Source organism: Dromaius novaehollandiae, chromosome 1 (assembly GCF_036370855.1).
Source record: "Dromaius novaehollandiae isolate bDroNov1 chromosome 1, bDroNov1.hap1, whole genome shotgun sequence".
In the NCBI taxonomy this organism is placed as follows: Eukaryota; Metazoa; Chordata; class Aves; order Casuariiformes; family Dromaiidae; genus Dromaius; species Dromaius novaehollandiae.
The window spans coordinates 10,519,677-10,543,453 of record NC_088098.1 but is presented as its reverse complement, the minus strand read 5'-3'; the positions used below and the strand labels follow the sequence as shown (position 1 = coordinate 10,543,453).

Sequence of the window (23,777 nt, the reverse complement as noted above, 5' to 3'; positions counted from 1 at the left end):
GTTGAAGTGATTTTCATTTTGGCCCTTGCTTTTTGAGATGATTACATATAAAACTAACATAGCTCCCAGAATGCCAAAAACTCACTTGAGAGATAAGTGAGAAAGATCAGTCTTTCTAAACAGCAGCAAGTTGTATAATTTTCTTATAATTTTCTTTTGGGAGAGAATCTGACTTCCAGTTCACCTTAAAATGTGCTACATAGTACATTGAAATGTCAGTGATGCATGCTTTATACACTTTTTATGGGTAGTTTGGAGCTATATCACCTTTATACTAAATTGCAGAAATAATTTCAACGTTCATAGTTCAAATACCCCATAGCCTAACAGACCTAACGTACAGAAGGTCGGTATTCTGGGTGTTTTGAGTCAGGCTTGTCAGAAGTGTTTCAGCTAAAAAGTAAAGGTACTGACTCAAAATTGGTAAGCACTTTCAAAATATTGATGTAACTAATTTTAGATTTTAAAGCGAATCTGACCCACTGCACATTCTGTTCCATTACACAGTTTCCTGTCATCACATCTGACATGCTACAGATAAAAGCAAATTAATGACTTCATATATGAACAACTCTAAATTATGTCAGTGGTATTTTTGTACCAAAAGCAAATAAAAAAATTCCTGTGTGGTATGTCATATGTAGATATTGGGTTGGTTTTTTTTTTAAGCATGACCATGATTTTTTTTAATTGAAAAAGCACGTTATGACTAAAAGAATGGTATTAGCTGTAGAATACCTAAATAAAGTTTAAAGATGTTCTTGGTCCTTAGATTTGAGAGGGACTTTGTAGGTATCTTCAGATCATGAAAGATTTCAACCACTCTTTTAGGTTGCCAAGCAGCCACAGAAGAAGATGAGCAAAACGTAAAGATGGCATTAACTATGTTATTTAATTTCCTTTGCCCCCAGGTGTGATCCTGGCTTTTCAGGGCCTGCCTGCGAGATGGCTTCGCAGACCTTCCCCATGTTCATTTCGGAGAGCTTCGCCAGCTCCCGGCTCTCCTCCTACCACAATTTTTACTCTATCCGCGGTGCCGAGGTCAGCTTTGGCTGCGGCGTCCTAGCAAGCGGCAAGGCCTTGGTTTTTAACAAAGATGGGCGGCGCCAGCTTATCACATCTTTTCTTGACAGCTCCCAGTCCAGGTGAGTAGGAAAGAATGGCAATACGATGTAAAGAAATAGGGAAATTGCACTGCGATAGGAATCCCTGCCCTTTCGGCCATAAACTTTCGTGTTATTAAGCCAGTCATTTTAGCAGGAAGAAAAGTTTTTAAAAAAACCTCTTAATTCCATGTTTTAGTTGTGTTTTAATACCTATACAGCATTTCCTTTCTTCCCTGCTTTGTAAACAACAGAGCCTAAAATAGACTGGGGAGAAGTTATTGTACAGCCAGGTTGGAAAATATGAAATGTTAATATCAAACCTGAGTGTCAAAGCCAAGTGCTAATTAATTATTTATAAGGTTGTGTTTATTTGACAGCTTGTGGCATCTGATTAGATCCATTCACTATCTCTCCATCCCCTTCAGTGCCTAATAAATAATTAAACGCTGTAAAATTGGCATTTTTAAAAAATATGTGCCACATTGCATTACTTGACAGTAAAAACAAATTGCACATACAAAAACCCGTAACTGATACTTATTACAATTTGTCTAGATTGAGAAGATCAGAAAGCAACCTGGTTAGTTAAAAAAAACACTGTGTAAATAGTACCCTACAAATATTTATGTAATTCTGATCCAGGTTCCTCCAGTTCACGCTTCGCCTGGGAAGCAAATCCGTCCTGAGCACGTGCAAAGCACCCGATCAGCCGGGCGAAGGCGTCTTACTGCACTATTCCTACGACAACGGCATTACCTGGAAACTGCTGGAGCACTATTCTTACCTGAACTACCACGAGCCAAGGTATGTGCATTAGTATTAGGAAGAGCGTTATCTATATGCAGTTCATCCTGGTCATGGGAGTCACGGCGATGCTGAGAATAAATACGTCTGCACTGAGCTGTGTGTGCCCAAACGCGGGCCCCTGGTGCGGGAGTGAGCGGGGTGAAGATCGCACGCTGGGAGTTATCACTTCCCCATTTGCCTGCTTCTGTAACAACGAACACGTGGATTTAATGAAGTCCAGCTCTCAGGCGACGTGGCAGAACAAGCTGAGACAGTGCGGGGTGAGGGGGAAGAAATGTCCTTGTGGGGAATAGGGGCACATATCTTCCCTGGGAAGCAGCTACCTGTAGTGGAAAATTAACATAAATTATTTGCAGCTTTGGAGCCAAAGATACCTTTACTGCAACATCCCCTGGGATTAGGAGTTTGCAGGCACAGCAGAATGAAGCCTGACCATGAGGGTTTCTGTAGGTCTGCAGGGAAATTGCTCCTGCTGCGTTTATGAAAGGGATTACATGACTTTGTGTCTGTGATTGTGGGCTGGATTCAGTGATCTGGGAGGACCTGCCAATGTCTGTTCCTGGGGAATTCTGCAAAGCATGAAGAAGCCAAAGAGTTCGTCTTGTTTGGCAGCATCTGCGTATGGCTCCAGTTTAGAGAGGAACGTACTTAACATATTTAGAGAAGAATGCATTTATTGTTGCATTTGTGAAGCCGTCTACCAACTTGAATCGTGCACATGCCGAATCAGGAGTCTCCATGAGCGTGTCTGTGCTGCAAGCCCGGAGCTGTCCGGGCTGGCTCTGTGTGGTCTCATTCAAACCGGGAAGCAGAACAGCCACCTCCGTGAGGTCCTGCCACCGAGCCAATAAATCTGATGAAAGGAGGGGCTGTGTGAGGGGCAAAGCTAAGAGTGACTTGCAGGTCCCTCTCAGTGAGTGTGCTCCTGCCCGAGGGTGGCTTTGCACTGGTGCTGCCTGCATCCTCTCCTGTACCTCTCCACCCACTTCCACCATAGGGCCTGAGTAACCCTCAGGCGTGGGACTTCAGATAGATAGGTGTGCCTTTCACTGTAGCTACATGTAACTACTCATGATTTACATCTACCAAGCTCAGATCAGCCTGTATCGAAAAAAGATTAGGTTTCCTCCTCTTGTTAATAACTCAATAATACAAAAGGTGATTAAGAATATTCTAAAGGGAAAAAATCATAACAATTAATATAGTTCCTAGAATCAATAAGAAATACTCAAAAATCTAAGTGGAATGACTGTATCTGGTAGAAGCATACTGCATGTGGGCTTTAATATCTGAAGTTTTAAATGTATCCACAGGAAATATCCTATGACCTGAAACATTCATAAAACTTTTTCAAAATTTCCTTTCACGTCCTTTATTATAGTCATATATATATTTTATATTGTCCTGTTTCTAATTCTTAGATTCAAGATTACAGCTGTAGGAATTATATTTCCCTAAAGGTTTTTGATATATAGCACTATTAATTTTTTATAACAAAAAGGAAAATATACATTCTGGTCACTGATTGTAATGAAGTTTAAGGTATTAATGTAGTAAATTATATTGATGCTAGAGACTTTTCCTTTTGTAAATTCAGTGTGAGACATTTCATTTCTGTTGTTCTGACAGGGCAAAGAGGTAAGCATAACATACCCAGGTTAGAAAGGTTTTGCAACGTGATATGTACAATCTGCTCTGAGTAGATAGAATAATGACAGACATACAAACCAGAAGGTAATGCTAGCAATAATTGTGATGAAGAACATGAAAAAAGCTTCACCTTTTTATATTATGTTGTCTAAAAATATCAGCATTTTTAGTAACATAGATGGACTGCTGTAAAGTTTGGCAATCAGTCTGTATCCAGAAATTTAATTAATCTGCAGTCACACAAAAAATAATTACACATTTAATGTTCTGCTGAAAAGGTGCATTTAATCTGCTAACATTTGACAGCTGCATTTTTCTTCTGAGCAGAACAGCGGTGGCTTTTCAATATTACGTATGCGCATAGCTTGAAAGAATGAGATCAGAGCAAAGGTCTCCCAGCTGGTTTTAAGAAATCTAATGGTAGCTGGTAGTGTTAGCAAGAACACTTTTCTCCTCCACAGCAGAAAAGTCATTAGCAAGCATCTCCCTCCCTCCCCATCTATCTCCAACAAATCAAAGTCAGACAAGAGAAGCTGTTTAACTGTAGCTGTAGCCAGGCTCTGCATGCTAACGTATTTGCTGTGGTTTACACCAGCATTTTTAAATCGTGTTTGCTTGATCCCCTGGGATAAGAAACTTACTTTAACATGTGTTAAATATTTTAACAATCTGTCCATGTATCAGTGGTATATGTCATAACTTAGGATTTTCTGTAAATTATTGTCAGTGAGCATAAGTCTCCACGTGGGTGAGCTTATGATAGAGCTAAGAGTTAAAGGGAAGATGCAGGCATCAGAGTTAGCTGCTAAAAGAGAAACGTGTCCAGGAGCAGACGAGAGCATTACCTCACACAAGTAGCTGCAAAAGTCATATGCTGGGTACAGTGCTCCTGGCAGCCGGGAGACCAGCTTTCTTCAGTTTCACACTAACGAAAGACCAAAGCATCCGTTCCTTTTAGCACCAGTAGTAGTTCAGTGTCATTTGTGCCTTTAAAAATTGACCCCTAGAAGTTGTAGCTTTGATGCTTGTTAGGGATCTCTTGGTAGGAAGAAAGATTAGCCTTGCAGTTAATACATGTGCCTGAGAGTGATGGGACTGGGTCTTTTTCTTTGAAGGGCATGAAGTAGTTCAGGCATCAGTTTACCTGAGTGGCAAAAGAAATATATCCATCATCCAGAGGATTTGCACTGCTGATCCGTCGCCCCTGGGACGTGGCAGCCCTTTTCCTCGCCTGTCCCTTGATGCTGCCCTCTTACCTAGCAGAAAGCTTCTCATAGCCAGTCAGGACTTTCTGAGTGTTTCCCACCTGATTAGTCAAGCGGCTTTATTTTTCTTGCTAATTGATTAACATATTCTTCTTTAAAATCAGTGTGGCATCACACATTGTATTATAAATTTAATCTTTACAAGGACATTTTAGCAAGTCATTTTTAAGAGCATGGTTGGGCACTATGAAAGCCAAAGGTAGAAGACTATTTCATATGCATGGAATAAAACATCAAAACAAACACCTTAGAAAGCATTAAATCTGGAAAAACTGGGTGGTGAAATGTAAGGTTTTTTTTGGTTTACTTTTCCTCTAAAAGAGAAAGAAAAGTTATCAGCTACATGATGAGTTTGGTGAAAACCCTTTTGCCAGCATCTAATTGTACACCAATGGAGACAAATGTCCCTTTTGCCACCCTGTTTCACATGTGTGTTGCACGGGGCACCACGGTACTGGTGATTTATGGAGCTTTCAAGAAGGTGTCATTGCTGTGGCAATTAATGCATGCTCCCTGCTGCTGTGTGCCATAATTGTTCCTGGAAATTAGATATTACTCTTAATTTTATTTGCAGTTTGTCAATTATAGGTTTGTTGACATAGCTGCCATGACAAATCAGGTGACCTTGCATACCAGGATAAGCTCTTGAGACTTACCTACAGTAGCATCTCAATGCTACCAAAGAAGAAATGCGTGCACCATAAAAGACCACACATAATTGCACTACCTGATGAGATGAACCTTTTCTGCTTGAAATAGGACAATTACAAGGGTTGATTCTTCTAGGATCAGAGACACACAGGCAAGACATAGGTGCTGCGCCAAATCAAGCACAGATATTAAGATATCTGATAAGATATTAAGATCAGGATAAAATCCACAGAGTCTGAGAAAGTGGAGCTGCAACTTGTAAATCAGTGTTAATAGATCTTCCCTTTGCCAGCTGAAGCTGCTGGATTGTGGCTGGGTTTCAGCTGGAGGTCATTCAGATTTCTTCTGGCAAGGAAGAGCAACTTTGAAATCTGCAGAGATCCTCACTAAAAGTAAAATGTACAATATCAGTGAAAACGCTTCTTTTGTGGCTTTTGCACAAGGTTGACTTTCAGTGAGTACATTATTTACCAAGAGAACTGCAATGATTCCTCTGTCCTTGTCACCAGTAGAAGCTATACCAGTGGAAGCGAGGCTATTTGTAGGATGAATTTTTAGAGCCAATAAGAAAAAAGAACCATAAAGTTCCAATCCTCCGATCCTATCCATTACATACAGCAAAACTTTCAATAATAATTTTGTTATGTTTTCTAGAATAATTTCGGTGGAGCTGCCTGAAGATGCGAGACAGTTTGGCATTCAGTTCAGATGGTGGCAACCATATCACTCTTCTCAAGGCGAAGATGTATGGGCTATCGATGAAATCATCATGACCTCTGTGCTTTTCAATAGCATCAGCCTGGACTTCACCAACCTAGTTGAAGTCACGCAGTCACTGGGATTCTACCTGGGAAACGTTCAGCCTTACTGTGGTCATGACTGGACTCTTTGGTGAGAACGCTTATTCATTTATATTCTGCTTTTATTTTCTTTGTATATTCATCCTGCTAAGAACTAAGTGATTTCTGCAAATGAGTCTTTCCGGCAGCTATTCAGAGTAATTGTGTCTCATCCACACATTATGAACAAAAATACAGTCACTGATCTAATTGCAATTAGGAGTAAATTTTTACACCCCTTTGCACAGAGATTTATGTTTGATGGGAACTGTGAAAGTAGCATTCCTTCCCCACAAAATATTTAAAGAGATCCCAGTATAAATAACATGGAAAATTTCTGTAACCGTCACTTAAAAAACAGTGATTTATAGATTATTAGATCTAGATTAATAGAGGAATATAGGCTATGAAATAATTTGTAGAGAATAGACTCTGAATATTTTATAAGTCCTGTTCCTATCCATTTGCGTGGACATTATATTACACTGCAAAATAGGGAAGGCAGCAGAATGTTGGCAGAATGCTGTTAGTAGCCATTTGTAGTTATTTTGCCTGGTATTCCCATCCAGGTAGTCATTTATACTGTGATCAACATTATCACACGCGTCACAGTCATACCCAAAATGTGCAGTGTATTTAGAAACAGAAAGTAAGAAAATATCACTTGCCCTAAAACAATAAGCGTGTTCCTTTAAAGGCAACAAAAAAGAAAAACAATGAAAAAGAAAAATATGTTAGCATTGTGCAGAAATGAGCTCTTTTAGTAAAATGTCAAACTGTTTCATAAAAATTAAATTTTGTAGTACATAAATGTAACATTTGGATTTAATACAGGGTAGCCTCAGTTTAATTTCTGTGTTTCGATTAAATCCAGATAACATAGTTTCATCCTACTCTGATCAACATTTAAACCTACTATGGGTTTAATTAGCATAGATACATTCATTTGGAGAAAGTACAATTGCAGTAATTATAAGAAACCTTAAGAAAATATAAGTAATTGTAATATCCCTATGGGCATCCGGAAGAATACCATAGGAGTTTTATTAACAAGTACGTCTGAGCAATCTAATTTGACTTTCTGATCATCTCTCAAACTAAAAGGAGTTGGCTTAGCGGTAGGAACAATGCAGAATGCATTCTCGTGGTGATAATGAGGCAGTGGAAGCACCATTAACCACTTTAATAAGGACAAGGAAGGTACTCGCTGCTCATTAAAATGAAACAACGTGTTAGGGCTCAAACTGTTTGCATTTTCTTAATCAAAGAGTTGGAATGAAAGCCCTTTAATGACATTGTCTTCCCTCTGTTCTTGTAAGACCAGTTTATCATTATGGGGGGGGCAGGTTATTGAAGATAGCAGAAGTTCCTCTTTTTTCCTCCTATGACTCTAAATCAGAAATACTAATATACAAATACTAATATACAAAATAATAAATACTAAGCTACATTCCCTACTCCACATAGAGTCTAGGATTTGTAGTGTTCTGTCGTAGTGAAAATGTTGAACTTCCCATGCATCAAATGAAAAAGTAAAGCCTTTGCAATACTTCCCTCCTATTTATGTATAAGTATTTTTCATTATCACTGGAAGCCATGAACTCTGTCCTTCACTGACCTTGTTTCTCTCAAGGGAAATTTTTAAACTTATACAAAGTCTGTACAAGCGGCTTGTAGTTAAATTAATTATTGTTGGCTTTTCCCAGCTGTGAGTCCATTTGGTTCTCATTTTCTAACTCATGACTTTCTATGAGCAGAGTTTGCAGTAGTACCGAAACCATCCTCTTGAGAAAACTCTGACAACTGGTTTTTCATTAGTAGAACTATAGTAAATATCCTATAAATCATTTTACAGTGTGTCATCTCAAGGCCCATTTTCACTGAAATGCCTTTAATTGTCCCTTAGGCCTTCATTTCTGCTTCAGAAACTGTAAACCTAAAGTACTTCTGCTTAAAATTGGAGAAAAATGAGGAGGGGACTTTTTGTTGAGGGGAAGGTTGTTCTTTTCAATATCTGGTGTTATTTAGAAAAGAGTGGTTTTGTTGATATACACAGGCTTTGAGCAAAGTTGCTTTTGTGACTGTTTTATCATGGTCTATAACTGGAACAGTCATTTGATTTGGTTGTAATCATCAACATTTGGGTTGACATTGGTTCTTAATACTTGATTATAGCAAGTGTACGCAATACACTGAAAGGACTCCAGAACATACTTTAAGTGAAGTGTTTTAGGATATATGTTAATACCTAACTTCTCCAGAATGCTCATGTACAGGCAAGGTTTTGACCCAAATGCATGTGGAGTGTTCCCAAATATGTACAGCCACTTGCTAAAGTGCATTTAACTATCGATAAAGATATCAAAGTTTTTTTTTTTTTCTGAATAGTCATTTGGATGCAAATAAAATAGCATTATATGAACAAACTATCTCCAGTCAGATTATGGCGTTACGATTTAGCTCACTGTAATGGACAGCAGAGTGTCCCGTTGTCTCTGGAGCAGCCCGGGGGAGGACCGTAAATCTGGCTCATAATGAACTACCAGTGTAGAGCAATATAATACAGTTGCACTACATCAGCGTGATATTTTGCCCGTGTTTATAGAATGTTTTGTCTTTTAGTTTAATTATTACTCCACCACATGCAGAATGTTTCTTTCAGGTAAACAATATAATTAAAATATAGCATTACAATTAGGGATTACCTAATGCAAAAGGTATGATGTGATGTAAAAAGACAAAAGCTTCTCCTGCCTTTGATGAAAGCAGAACTGGGACCAGTGTGAGTGTTTGGACTCTGCCTGTCACGTCAATATTCAACGCAGCTTTACAAAATCAGTTGTATCCGTGTGGCTTTTCAGTATTCCTGAAAGAACTGGCCTTGAAAATGTAGTAAATCTGGGAATCCCCGAGCAGTTTAGAGGAACGGCGATTGGCTGACATTCGCTGTGATATCATTCCCAGAAGTACCAATTAGTTCGTGGTACTCGGAGATGGAGTGATTGTTCTGAGGGCACCGGTGGGTATTGTGCTCCCGCACCTCCACAGGTCTAATTATACCCCCGCTAGAAATCGGCTCACAACTAAATATTTATACAAAAATGTATCCCATGCATTCTTATTTCTGAAGATTTTTTAGCTAATTATTATTATGCCAAGAACATTAGTCTGCCTCTACAAAATGTGGATATGTATTCCAGCTGTGTGTTTCTTAGAACAAAGAAAGAAAGTATTTGATATTCCAGCAGAAAAGCCTAGCCCTAACCATACCCATAGGAGAATTGGCAAATGCAGCAGTGGCAGGTAAGGTGGAGCACACACCTTTAATGCTACCGTTGTTCAGCTGGAGGCAATCTGTGGATGATAAAGGACTTTGTGAACCCATAAGGTAATTTCCTCCCCTGCTTATTATGGAAAATCACAGTTTGTCCTCTTCATCTCCTCGCTAACTTCCTCTTTCATGTTTTCTTAATATTCATTTTAAAAAGCTGATTTGATTTTAAAATAATGCTTCCTTAGTGTACTTTGAACAATATCCAGTGGCTAAGTTATTACGTTAAAATGAATACTAAACTTAAAATGTTTTGTTATTTGACTGACACCAGGAAAAAAAGAACAGAGTATAAGATTATTTTTTCTAATTACTACTGAATAGAGGGAGGGTTTTTCAGAGAGAGAGACAACATGAAAAATTTAATTCTTTGCACCTAGACTGAGTACCAAACCTTCAGTTTTTATTAGGTGTGCGCACTCATGACTTCGGGAAAGACAGCTTTTAAGCAAATGCTTAATCCGACTATTTAGTTTCAGCTTCCTTATTCTGTTCAGCTGAACTTTAATAACTCTGATTTGTTGTCCTCAGATTTCTGTGTGCAGTGCCAAATCATCCAAATCACTGATACACGTAACTTTTGCTACATAACTGAAGGGCATGGATCTACTGGCAGATTTCCCAAGGTGGCTTCTGTAAAACTTTGATTTCCCATTTCAGCCATCAATTTTCAAGTTGCATTATAGAAATTAAAACCATGTCAGCCCAAGTCAGCTTTAACTTTTAAATTGGTCATTTTGATATTTGTCATTTTGAAAAGCATAAGATAAAGTTTGGAAGAAAGAGAAATTTGGACATTATCCAAACAAATTCTCTCAGACACATTCTGAATGCATCTAAAAATGCAGCCACAAGCTGCAGGTTGTCAGCTGGACTGCTGATGACTGTACATTATATCCCCTGCTCGGCTGAAAATTATCCATTCTGTTGAGAAGAAAAAACCTAACACCACTATTTGGGGACAAAAAAGCAGTTGAGATACAGTATCTCAAGAGGATAGCTTACAGCTTTCTGGGCCAGTCTTCCTTGACAGTGCTCCAGCAGTGAAGGCCTGGAGAAGGTGCTCAGTGAGTTAGCGGATGCTGATCTACGTAGATCAACGAGGCAGTTTCACATGGCACCATGAGATGGATCTTGCTTTGGGAAATGAAGCCACAGAAGAGCGAGGTCAGAGAGTGAAAAGGAGCCTGAAGCTTAAACTTGTTCCAAATAACAGCAAATTTGATAATTACAAAACTCATGTCAATTTTTAGTAATTTCTTCTAAGGCTTTAAGGTACAGTGCTGACATTTAAGGCATAATTGCTCTCTAGGAAAGAAAACTGTAGACAACAGTGTGGGTCAGTGAACTCACATTAAAACAGCATGCTAAGTAACTCTAACTTCTAATCTTAGGCCTTACACTGACTTCTTTCTGACCTTGAGTTTTACAGGGGTAGAAGCTAATATGCTTCAGTATAATTTTGATAGCTTAGGAATTTCTCAATTGAGCCGATGAGTTGTAACTTACTCAACCATAAGAACAACCCTTAATTAGATTGTTGTGTTCATCACAGTTGTTACTTAATGTAGCCCTTTATAGTTGGATGATGATTTGTAGAGATTTTCTTTAAAAAGGTGCAATCCCTATCCTAAATTGCTCACATTTAAGAATACAGTCTTGTAAAATGTTCAAGCTGGAAGGACTATGGTTCCTCTGAAGACATGATCAACATCTGTTAACTAAGGAGGGGTTTTCATTCTACATTGAACTGTCCTAAAATCATTCTGTTTACAAGGATGCTGTGCTAGATTCAAGACTGAAATGGTTATGAACCTCTCTTACATTTGATTTTTTTTCATTTTTAATAATGCAAATTAAAAAAAATCACTTAAATTGAAATAATCCTGTAATTTCAAAGTTTAGATTGTATTACCAGATAATTGAGTTCCTTGTATCATATATGAGGCTTGGTGTATTGCAAGAACCACTACTGACAGATCCACGTGTCCAATCCACTAGATAGTCCACTACGACTCCTGTATCAGTACATCCTGCATGCCTTCTCTAACCAGGAATTCCATTAAAATTATAGGACAATGCATGAAGGAAGCTGAGGATAGGAGATATTCATTCCGAAATGCACAGTCAAAAGTCAGTAGATGCATTGCATATGGAATCCATTGAAAATCAAGGGGATGGAGGCTATGTAATAAGGGTATTTTAACTAAATTCATTTTATCATCTTCACTGTCCAGTCTGTGAATGAAGTTATAGCTGTTACTGTGACATGACTTTAGGCAGTGGACATTCCTACGGAGAGAACTTTCTTTTTGTTGCTTTTTTTGTACATTATCCTTTGCTGACTTAACTTCATCCTTAATACAAAGAGCATATGGTAATAACTAACAGCATAATTCAGTATTTTGCACTCTAGGATACATCAAGGCCTTCCTGGTAATTTGCAGAACTACCGATGGAAAGGAGGTCCTACGAGTGATCTCACCCTGCATGCCAATCTGCAGAACAAAGAAAGAGGCAACATTGTATTTAACACGTAATCATCCATAATGTTCCCCTTGGAATTATTTTGGAAATGGATTCTGATTTTTTCCTTACATCTTCTCAGTTTTACAGGCGATTCTAAATTAGCTTCCAGCATGCGTTACGTGGAAACCCAGTCCATGCAAATTGGAGCTTCGTATATGATACAGTTCAACTTGGTGATGGGCTGCGGCCAGCAGTTTACCCCTCATATGGACAACCAGGTGAAACTGGAGTACTCCACCAACCATGGCCTTACCTGGCATCTTGTTCAGGAGGTGAGACTGGCCAGCCGGGACCGTTGTCTTCTGTAAACTCTGCTTGTACAAAGATCATCTAAAATACACTTGTGGCATTGGACACTGCAGGATCTTTTCCTCCCTCCCCTTTCTGTACAGAAATCCTCAGTTGAAGCCAGTCGAAATGCCAGATAGAGGGGTTTAAATTGTTTTCCATAATATCTGGAAGTAAATGTTTTTGTCTGCAGCACAGAGTTGTGACAGGAATGGACCAAGCCTGACAAAAAAACTGGGGCACTGGACAAAGCTACAGAATAAGGGCCGAGATCTTTCCTGTGCTATTGCTTTGTTTTTCAAAGTAAAATGCATTTACTGTTTCCTGGAATTTAAATGGATAGAAATTCTTTTTGTCTTTGTGCGCAGTCATTTCGTAAAAGAAAAGCGCATTCCTTCGGGGGGTTGTAATGTAGAGCCTTTCATCTCCCATCACTGGTTCAAAAACAGTCCAGGCAGTAGCGACCGACCGCTTCCACCGTCTCCGGTGGAAGTGCAGACGGCACCCTTCTCTGCTGCGTGCCCTGCGGCTCAGCCCTGCCTCACCACAAATGCAAACAGTGCATGTGGCCATAATTTGCACTTTGCATAATTTGCATTTGTTCTCCATTATAGAAGGCAAGCCGATGTCTCACCGGCTTGAGAGCGAACTAACATATCCTTCAGCTGCCTCCGCGGCAGGTTCGGAGGCCCTCCGGGAACCGCGTCCCGGTGCCTTTGCAGTGCCTGTCCTGTAGGTACACAGGGGGATTTGAACGTCCAGGGCTCCGGCCCAGCATCTTTTATGAGCAATGGAAGCCTTTTCCTGTTCCCTGTTATGTTTTACCATGTTATATTTTGTCATGTTTACTTTGGTGAGAGCGATAGAGAAATGGCAAAAACTGAAATTTTCAGCATTGCAACTCCAGGTAATTTCTTTTTTACCTTAAACAAAATTCAGAGGAAAATTATGAATACCGTATTTTAAATGATGTTCATGTCTTTCTAGTTAGCAGGCATCATCGTGGTGTCCAAGAATAGTTCTTAGTGGTAGGTGTTTGGAGTTTGTCCTTGCCATTAATGAGGGATCACTTTCCTTTAGATTTTAGTGCTCTTTTCCTGTCCCAGTGGGGCTGAGCTCAGAAAGAAGAGCTTGCAGAAGAGCCGAATCATTTTTCTCACACCACCCATGTCGCCATGATAAAAGAGTAATAGAGAAGGCTATTTGTAGTGTGCTTCAAGGAAGTAATCTGGCCAATATACAAAACACTAATTAATTAAAATGTTTGAAAGTTTTGTTTGCTTCACACTCACTGATCAGATCCTGTTCTATAAGATCTTTTATGGGAGATGAATCAAACGAAAATGTTTGAAAATTGCTGAAAAAGAAACTAATCCTTTAGAAAACCTACTGGGGAAAAAAAACAGAATAAGCTATCAGATCTTCATTTAATATTTTAGGATTTGTTAACAATAAATTTCTCTTTAAAATAATAATATATTCTCCCTTCTTTACATTTGAGTACATAAGTATTCTTAATTGCTTTAACTGCTGTGGTGTGTCATTGCTTTATTATTAGTTCCATAGCATTTAGAGAACATGCATAGGTAAGTGGCGGTCCCAGAGATCCCGCTTGTGTCAGACATGCCACATGGGGATGAGGAAAGCACCAAAAAGAAAAGGTGCTTGGAGAGGTGTTAATGGTCAGAAAACTGTTAGGCTATGACAGGACTCTAAAATGCAGAATGGACTCTAAAACTACGTAGCTAGAGAAGTGACATACAAGATGGCAACAACAATCAAGTGCTTAACTAATACTCCCGTCAAAACCAAAGCACAAACTTTTGGGTGCTGTTCTGGAGATAAATGGATAAATGAAATACTTCAGAAAAACTGAGTAACAGGGGAAGTGCAGGCATGGAAAACTGTAAGAAGCTGGGGTAATGAACTGCATTTATATTTACTGTAATAAAGAGATGATAATGATCACATTCTGAAAAGAAGAAAGAAAAATTCAGTCACACACCTCTCTGGGAATCTGAGTAAAAGCAGAAAGACATCATAGAAGCAGGAAGGGGGAATTCACACCACTTGCTGTAGGTGCCAAGGTTAATATAGTCGGGAGAGCAAGGTAAGGGCCTCCAGAGGAAGCGCCAGAGCCCCTGCACGACACCCCGAAGCAGCTGGGTGCCGAAGTCGGAGGCTCTCACTTGGCCCCTGGAGGTTCCCACCGCTCTCCATCCTGTGTGTGGGGAGCGCGGGAGCCTGCGTCCCCAGGCGACACGTCTCAAGCAGGTGCCTACACGTGATGGTATGGAGACTTGTAGGCTTATTCCATGGTCAGCACGACATGCTGGGGTGAAGTTAGTAAAAAAAATGAATTAGACATCCTCACGGAGTAAAACAAAAAATTACGAGGCACCACCGCTAAACAGACCTGTCTAAATGAGTCGGGTGGTCTTCTCCTATGCTAAATTGTAATATTATTAGTATTCTGGGAAAATTGTCTGGTTCATCCCATAATTTTTCTGCTTCTTGGTCTCGTACTCTGACGTGGACCCAGACAAGCTCCTGATTCAGTGAATGTTTGACTCTCACTTCTGTTCCTAATTCTGCCTCAACATTAAATCTGGTTTTGAAATGTTTTACTTCAAGGAATGTCTTCCAAGTATGCCGAGCTGTCAGGAGTTTACATCAGCAAGTATTTATCACTCCAGTGAATTTACTCAGTGGAGGAGAATCACAGTCCTTTTACCGCAGAAGACTTGGTAAGCAATTCCCTTTTTTATGGTTGTTTTATTGTTGGTGCAGATAGTTCACCTACTTCTATATTGCTGCCACAAAGACCAAGTTCTCTGTAGACTGTATTTAAGCCACTGGGGGAGGTGCTGAGACGAGCAATACTGGGGCTGACTGAACTGTAGTTATTTTAGAATAAAGTGCTTTCCTCACATAGTTGGAGACTGAAATGTTACTGAAATCACCCAAAACTGTTTGGATTATTTTTAAGACATGTCATGATTCTTCTAGTAAATTTTTGATCTTTTCAAAAATAGGGGCATTCGCCTGTAAACTGCTTATTGGAGGAAGGTTTACTTGGATTGTTCATTTTTATTTTGCAAATTCCTTTTTGTTTACATGTGCAGACCAAAACCCTGTATAAACATTAACTGATGATTCATTTCTGGGAATTTTTTACCTCTTGTTTGTTTTTATAGCATATCTTCAAGAATAACATTCTCTTTTACAAAAACAAGGAAAAATTATCAGAAAGTCCTATTCATTTGATTGTAATCAGACTTATTTTGCCTGCCTTAACATTTTTATTTAACTAGATGATTTCTTCCATTATTTATTTTAATGGCTTTTCTATAACGTAAGAGTCTGCCCTAAATCTCACTAATCTTCACTGCTTCCTTCATTTGAGAATTAAATTACGCCAATTAGCATTACACCTTGCTTATGTTCAGCCTGAATGCATCACAGCACTTGGAAGGAAAGCTTGTCCAGATTAATTTGTCATTGTACTTCCCTGGGCTTTGTCGTTTTTCTGCGCTCTCCATGGCCTAAACACAGCCTATTTCTACCAGCCGCCCAACCGCAATGCCTTCTTCCGAGCCTCACTGTACCGCCGCCGCTCTTGCTGTGGAGCCAATATTCCGGACAAAACATCAGAGACAAAAATAGAACTGCTTAAGCGTATCAGGTCAGATAATACCAAATCACACAATTAAATCTGTGGATAACTGATTAGTAGTTAGATTATAATGTACTAAGTCCTACGTGCTATTGAGTGCTATCAGCTATAAAATCTGTGACTCACATAGGGATTTAGTTCAAAAAGTGTCTAGAATTTTGCAGGACACATTCCAAAGTAGGTTGATATTTTTAAATTTGTAAGATATATATATTCTACTAGCAGTCATTATTACACACGGTATAGTTGATGTCAATACCAGTGTTGTGGGCCTTTTTTTACTTTAGGACCTTGTAATTTTTCCCAGCATATGAGGTGACAGCAGCAATTAGTTCCATTTTAATTTAGGAGACTGTAGAGAAAAGTTATAGTGAAATAATAGCTGGATTACTGTTTTGTGCCAGCTAAAACAGTAGCTGCTTTTGTGCACAAACCATAAACATTTCACACTATCCTCTATCTGAAGGGATTCCCATCTGTTAGCAGAGTTTTGTGTGTAATTAAGGTACAAATTGCCACCAAAAATTACTTAGCTGTTCATAAAACGCATTTTCGGTCCAGTTGCATTGCGTTACTGCATCATGGCAGGGAGAGAAGGTAGGGCTGACTGCATGCTCATCATGGGGGGAGAGAAGGTAGGGCTGACGGCACGCTCGTGATGGTGGGGAGAGAAGGTAGGGCTGACGGCACGCTCATCATGGGGGGAGAGAAGGTAGGGCTGACGGCACGCTCGTGATGGTGGGGAGAGAAGGTAGGGCTGACGGCACGCTCGTGGTGGTGGGGAGAGAAGGTAGGACTGATGGCACGCTCATCATGGGGGGAGAGAAGGTAGGGCTGACGGCACGCTCGTGATGGTGGGGAGAGAAGGTAGGACTGATGGCACGCTCATCATGGAGAGAGAGAAGGTAGGACTGACAGCACACTTGTCATGGTGAGAGAAGGTAGGACTGACTGCACACTCTCCACCAGCCTGGCTTGCTGCTCCAGGCTGGCCTCAGCCCCTCTCCTCTTTGTTAGCAAGGAGCTGAGCTAGGGCTCAGCTGGTTATTTGGTTTTAACACTGGTGAGATTGGGAGGGATTTTCTGCATCTTTGAAGCACACTCTCTGCCGGCGGTGGATTTCTGCCCATACAGAGGTAGGGTTTGCTAGTGCGTAGGCAACGTGCTGAGTTCCTCCACCACCCCGGCTGTCCATGAGTGGCCACTTCGGGAGACCGAGGGTGAATCTGCACCATAGCGCTCGGCTTGGCAGCTCTCCTGTAGGAGCCACACTCCTCTGCCTCTCCTCCCTCCTCCCCATCCACTCCCGACTGCCGCGAGCACCCAAGGGCAAAGATGAGCAACGGCCGGGTAAAGCAGCGCAGAGCAGCTCAGCGCGAGGAGGGCGAGGGCCACGTCTTCGTGGGCCCTTCCTGCTGGCTCAGCCTCGCCGGACAAGGGCTGAAAAATGCACCGCCTGCCTTGGGCGTCTTTCTCAGAGACGCAAATGGTGCAAATGAGGAGCACTCAGACCGAGGAGTTTAGATGTAGGCTTAGTTTAGAGGTAGGTGAGCCCAGCTGGTGCCCTGACGGAGGCAGAGCCGGCTGCTCTGCTGGGTGGACCTGCCCACGGCGTCCAACCACCGGCCTCCACGAACCGCCCCCTGCCCTGACTTCCCGTCTGCAGAGGAGACGTGGGACAGACCACGGTCCCCCGGTTGCAGAAATGCAAGCAGCAGTGTCCCCAGGGTATCCTGCAGCCTGTCCCCCCTCATCGCTTTGGGGGCGGCTCCGCCCCGCCGTACGCAGGTCATGCCGGCACGCAGAGCTGCTGCAGTGGCGTTTGCACCTTTGGTGCACAGGTACCGTTATTGAGCCTGTGCAACTGGAAAATTGTTCCTAACACTACCTATCGCTGTTGTAAGACTTCCTGAGTGTGCTGGTATTTTTACGCCGGCGCACACATCTGTGGCTGTTCTGCATCGGCCAAGCACAAGCTCACAAGGTCCCTGCGTTAGCTGAGACCTGCCATGTTAGAAAATCTGCTATAACACCGCAAGTTCTCCTGGAGAAATGAAATGTATGCACCTGCTCTCTGAAATTTTATTGTACACAAACTGCACATTTCTAACACTGATGAAAATTAATTTCAGTTTATGGGAGACATTTACATATGAACAGGCCTTAATGAGATACAAACAGCTGTCAGTTGCTGACTTCATAAACAAATCAACACCTAATGACTGAATGAGAGTTTCAGGATAATTGGGTAAATGTAATTATAGTAACTCAGAAGGTAGCAAATATAATTTTATCAGCCACAGATTTGCATTAGATCCTTAGGTTTTTTAATATCAGGGGAAAAGACAATGTTTTTATTTTAAATCACATATCTGAAAGAATTTGCAATAAGAAGAACATCATTTCACTTGCAATACATTCGGGACTTGATATGATTTCCTTTTGCTTATGCAAAATGTCACACAACAGCAGTGACTTTGTTTGACATCAACCTGACTTAGATATAATGCCATCAGAAAGCCAGATTGTCTTCCAGTAGCATTTTAGCCATGTAGAAGAAAACTGGAAAAAAACATGAAAAATCAGAGGGGGTTGTTTTGCTCATAAGAGAATGTTTTCCAAACTCTTCAATGTTACGCTTTCCATTTGAATAGGTGTCCAAATGGTGACTGTCCAGAAAACTGATACTTTATCACTGAGAATGCAGCTGACACTCAGCCTTCTTATTCTCTCTTCTTAATTAGCATGGCTTTTTTAAATTGCTGATTACCATTTTTAAAAGCATAATCCTCTTAAGCTGCTGTTAGGTTGAGGTGCAGTGCAGCTCTGGAAAGCTTTCAAAACCTGTGGGCAGGACCGGCTTTTGAGAGGCGGCATGGCTTTTGCAATCCCAAATTTAGGCTGACGCGCATCTCCTTTCATCCAGAGAGGCGAGCATCTCGGTGAAAGCTTTTGCTGTTCCCAGCCGCGTGACGGTCCTCGTCCGTCTCACCCACCGTAGCACCCTGAGGGGCAAGGCAGCGCCGCGAGCCCCTCGCTCGCTGCGGGGCGGTTTCGGCAGCCAGGGCTCCTGGCACCCCGCAGCTCTCCGCGGGGCTGCTTTGTCCCCAGCTAAAAATAACCCCCGGCCTCCGGGAAGTGGCTCTCCACGACTGGACCTGGCCATCAGGTCAACTCCCCATAAATGAAGGGAAGAAGAGTTGCTGCTGCCGTGCGGAGCGGCGCGGGGAGCGAGCGGTGCATTGCCCCCAGCCTGTGCCTGGCCCTGCAGAGCTGCAGGTCACGCACCGATCCCAGCCTGGCACGGTTAGTATGGAAAATCTGAAGAGCCTGGCTGCAACGCTCTCCCTCCTGTCAGCTGGGGAAGCGACAGGAATTGCACAACTTTATTGTGTTGTTTTTATTTCTTATTTTTGTTTAAAACCTTTTTTGGGTCAGTGGTTTTTTTCAGTGGTATTTTTCTCAGGGCGTGAGCTCACACCAGTGACCACAGTTCCTCCCGCAGTGCAGCCTCTGCCCAGGCTCGCTGATGGGCATCGGCACCGAGGTGCCTTTGATGTGCTGTAGTAAATGCGAGCAGCACCACCAAGGTGATCTGCCAGCTTCAGAGCCCTGCAAAAATAAGCAATATATAATGATGGTGAATATTTATTGTCCCCTGTGCCCATACAAGCTTAGAAAGTCCTTAGTGCACAGATTACTGACATCGTGCACTTTTAATGGATAATTCATAGCTCTTGTAATGTAACCCATCAATATATTATATCCTGAGGGAGTATTTAATCTGCAGATCTGCCCCAGCAGATTAGCTCTGCGTGCTGTAAAAATGCTTATAATATTTGCAACATCAAGCACATATTTGAGACTGAAAACAAGGGTCATTTCAATTAAAAATCAAGCCCTTAGGCATCTTCACTTGCTTTTTAAAGAAATTCTAGTAGTTAAATTCTAAAAATTTCTCCAAGCATGTCCTAAACTAATCTTTGTATACTTCTAGTATGTGACTGGATGATGAACTGCTATGCAGTACTGTCCATTTAGCTGTACACGCCTCCTGTATTCATTCTTTCATTTCCATACACGTGAGCGGTTGGCTCAGCAACCTTTAGCATGTTCTTTTTAACAACTCTTATTCTGCATATAATCCCAAGCTTTTTCTTTTTAATTGATGAGTAATAAAATTATATCCCATGCCATCATACTATAGCTATACATACTATATATATATATACACTATATATACTATATATCGGTTCTAGCTTTGTATGTTGTCCCCACAGAATGGCACTGAATAAAAATCTGATAATACTCACTGGTTGGTTTATTTTAAAATAATGTGGCCATTAAGCATGAAGTCCCTCTAGCACCTTTGCAGACTTCCTCAGAAAAGTCATTAATAACTGGATTGTCCATTAACCCCCCCTGTGCAATTAGTGGTATTATCTATAAAGCTCTTTTACAAAATTCTGTCTTTGGTTGTGTCAGGCTTAGCAGGCTGGGCTGTGGTTGTGATACCAGCTTTGTTGTTTATAGTTGCATTTAATCTTTTCCGCTACAGCTCAGTAAAGCATCACAAGTTAAAGCATTGTTGTTGGTTTTAAGGTCCAGTGCCACCCGTTTCCGCTGGAGCCAGTGCTACTACACAGCGCAGGATGAGTGGGCTTTGGACAACATCTACATCGGACAGCAGTGCCCCAACATGTGCAACGGACACGGCTGGTGCGACCACGGCATATGCAGGTACCAAACATTGGCCACCTCCTCCTAAAATGGGGTTTTGGTCTCCTGGCGCTTCAGGTATGCTGTTATTTTGTATACATTTTTTTGCTGTTCTTATTTTTGGATAAAAAAAATTTAAAAAACAGCCACTGTAGGGGTTAAACTATTTGAGCCCCATTGAAAGCTGGTTGCTCCACACCTCGCTGGCTGAGAGCCCGCAACCTTGGCAGATCCAGGCTGCAGGACGTTTTTCCGGCAGCGGATGGGCTGCCAAGCTGCGGGTGCCCTGGCGTCCCAGCGTGCCCTTCGCAGAGGAGGGGTTTTGCTGTGTCCAGTGAACCCCAGGGACCAGCGCAGCACCATCTCCCAGCCGCCGCCGGGCTGGGTGCAATGCCGAGGGCCGTCTGCTGCCTGCCAGCCTCAAACTCCACACGTTGCAGGTTTTTTAGGAAAAAAAATACTTGTTTCCAGTTATTTCTCTTTCAATCTATGTAGTCCATATACGAAGAAAGAATTTATCTGCACTATAAAAAATACTATAAAAGACTCATGACTGCATAGTAGCTACTGCTGTGCTCCAGCCGCACAGCCTTGCTCTTCGCAGGGAGGGCAGGAGTACAGAAGTCTTTTTTGTGCAGGGCACTGCTCCTGCGATTGGAGCAAGAGGGGCTCAGACTTATGCAGATCTAAGACTCTGCATCTAAAGGCCTGACGATGAACTGGATAAATATGGCCATTAATATTACAGACAGATTCTTAATACCAAAAAAAAAAAAAAAAAAAAAAAAAAAAGACCCACACAAGACAGAGAGCGAAGGGTTGACTTGATCCTGCCAGGATCCAAAATTGTGATTTCAGAGGAATTTACAATTTCACATCCAATTTTAGAAGGTCATTGCACCGCCTCAAGTAATTGTGAATATCATCCAATAAAGTCTTTAAAAGCTTATTACGTTTGTGCTCCCCCCAGGTGTGACGCCGGGTTTCGGGGTACTGAGTGTCAGCCTGAAAATCCCCTGCCTTCCACTGTCATGTCTGATTTTGAGACTCCCGGCGGCCTGAAGAGCGAGTGGCAGGAGGTTATTGGGGGAGAGATCGTGAAGCCTGAGGAGGGCTGTGGGGTCATCTCCTCCGGCTCCTCGCTCTACTTCAGCAAGGTACGTTACAGCCAGGATGGGGAACTGAGAGGCACATAACGCCCGTTTGCCGAGAACATGATGTGGTTAGACGGCAAAAAGAAGGTTTTAGAAAGAGATCTGAGGCAAAGCAGCACACAGTATGGAAAGTGCATTAAACAGCGCAGCTGTTCTCTGCAGGTAAAGCACAAAGCAATCAGAAGAAATAGGGAGTGACATGTGCATTATGTATCCAAGAAATACCAGCTGTAATGGAAGGAAGAAAATTGCCAATGCGCTGAGAAGTGTGTACATTAATACTGTCTTAATTGTGCATTTTCTGCTTTCATACCGGATTCTTTCTCAGCAGCCCCTGAGTCCCATTTGTCTCTCTTCTGTAATCTTCTTGGCCAGGCACGGAAAAAGCCTTGCTTTCAGGGGAGGCAAGCAGCTACTGTGAGGTCAAAGGACCAAAACTGGTGAAAAAGCAACCCCTCCGGACCCTCTTGGAAAGTGCCTGGCTAGCCTGCAGGAGAATACTCTGTTGTATGGCGCGGATGGTTTGCAGACAAAAATAATATAGCAGGAAAAGGATATAGGGAAATCAGCTAATTAATAACAATTATAACTAAAAAAAAAAAGAAAAAGAGAGAGAGAGAGATCTTTATGACCAGATGTAAGATTATGGGTTGTAATCACAGATTTATTTTTCATTGTTGTTCCTCAGGTCTAGTATTGGGATTTGGTTTTGTTCTTAATTGAAAGGAAGAGTGTAAATGCAGCTACGTGTTTCTCTTTCAAGGGTTTGATCAAACTGCCACTGCTGTCATGAAAGCTGGATTAGTCCCAGAAGAATTACCCGATATGCAAAGCTGTGTAATTGTGTGTTGTTTACCTCATTACAAAAATCTAACCCATCAAATAATTTTCAGAACTCCTACATAGTCTCACATCCAGCTCCCCTGGAAATGCAGCTCTGTGCTGAAAATTTCATAATAGACCAATCAGTATAACTAGCTAATTGTGATAATTGGATTTTTTTTATATAATTGTCTTCTCTGATAGATGTTCTTCCTTCTGGCTCAGTTCTTTATGCCAAGCTTTTCAAAGTAGTTTGCTAAATTAGAATTAACCTGCTATGATCTTTCTTCTTATTTCTGCTAAGGAGGAGTGAAAATCTCATTTAGAAATTCTTGGCTTCCTGCTATTGATCTCTAAGGGTTAGGTTATCATTCATTTCTAGAGTAGTAGCAGTCTGTGTGCCATCAGCTGAAGGTGGCTTATTTAATTTCTGTTTAGATCTTTTTCAAGGCATCTAGTGGCCATGGTGATAGATGTTATAAAAATTATTTTTATAGTTGCCCAACAACGTTTGTTCGTTGTGTTGGGAGCTCATATACACAGGCTCTATTTCTTTGTGTTTGCTCAAATAGCTACTTTTTATTTGAATGTCTAATGTTTACTGCCATGATCAATCTCTGCTGCCAGAATTAATGTTGGCTTTGTTCTGCTGAACCTCTATCTTTTGTTTTACAACCCATTTTAATCGGTCGTAGCTGCGTTTGCAGTACAGAGGACTTTGAATTAGCTCCTGCAATTCCTTTGAGGTTTTGTGTAACTGGTGCCCTTTCTCACTTAACCTGGTTAACCCCTCTGCCAGCAGAGCAGATTTTGTGTAGGGATGTCGTAGGTGCAGCACGGGAAACCTACCCCGCATAGTTTTACAACCAGAGCTTGATCTACTGCGGGCCGCTAAGCTGGGTACCCTCGGTCAGCCAGGACTTCCCAGCCTGCTGGACGG

The 23,777-nt window shown here is 41.4% G+C and overlaps 1 protein-coding gene across 3 annotated transcripts in view; it reads left to right on the top strand.

The window, feature by feature from the left end:
- Window positions 1-23,777, top strand: part of RELN (reelin) — a 300,760-nt gene that overhangs the window by 201,754 nt on the left and 75,229 nt on the right. For all 3 annotated transcript variants that reach the window (XM_064505385.1, XM_064505379.1, XM_064505392.1), the window contains exons 18-24: window positions 912-1,145; window positions 1,749-1,910; window positions 6,134-6,370; window positions 12,258-12,450; window positions 15,101-15,213; window positions 20,745-20,882; window positions 21,832-22,018. In XM_064505385.1, coding sequence (XP_064361455.1) covers window positions 912-1,145; window positions 1,749-1,910; window positions 6,134-6,370; window positions 12,258-12,450; window positions 15,101-15,213; window positions 20,745-20,882; window positions 21,832-22,018 — 1,264 coding nt within the window. The remainder of the gene's footprint in view (window positions 1-911; window positions 1,146-1,748; window positions 1,911-6,133; window positions 6,371-12,257; window positions 12,451-15,100; window positions 15,214-20,744; window positions 20,883-21,831; window positions 22,019-23,777) is intronic.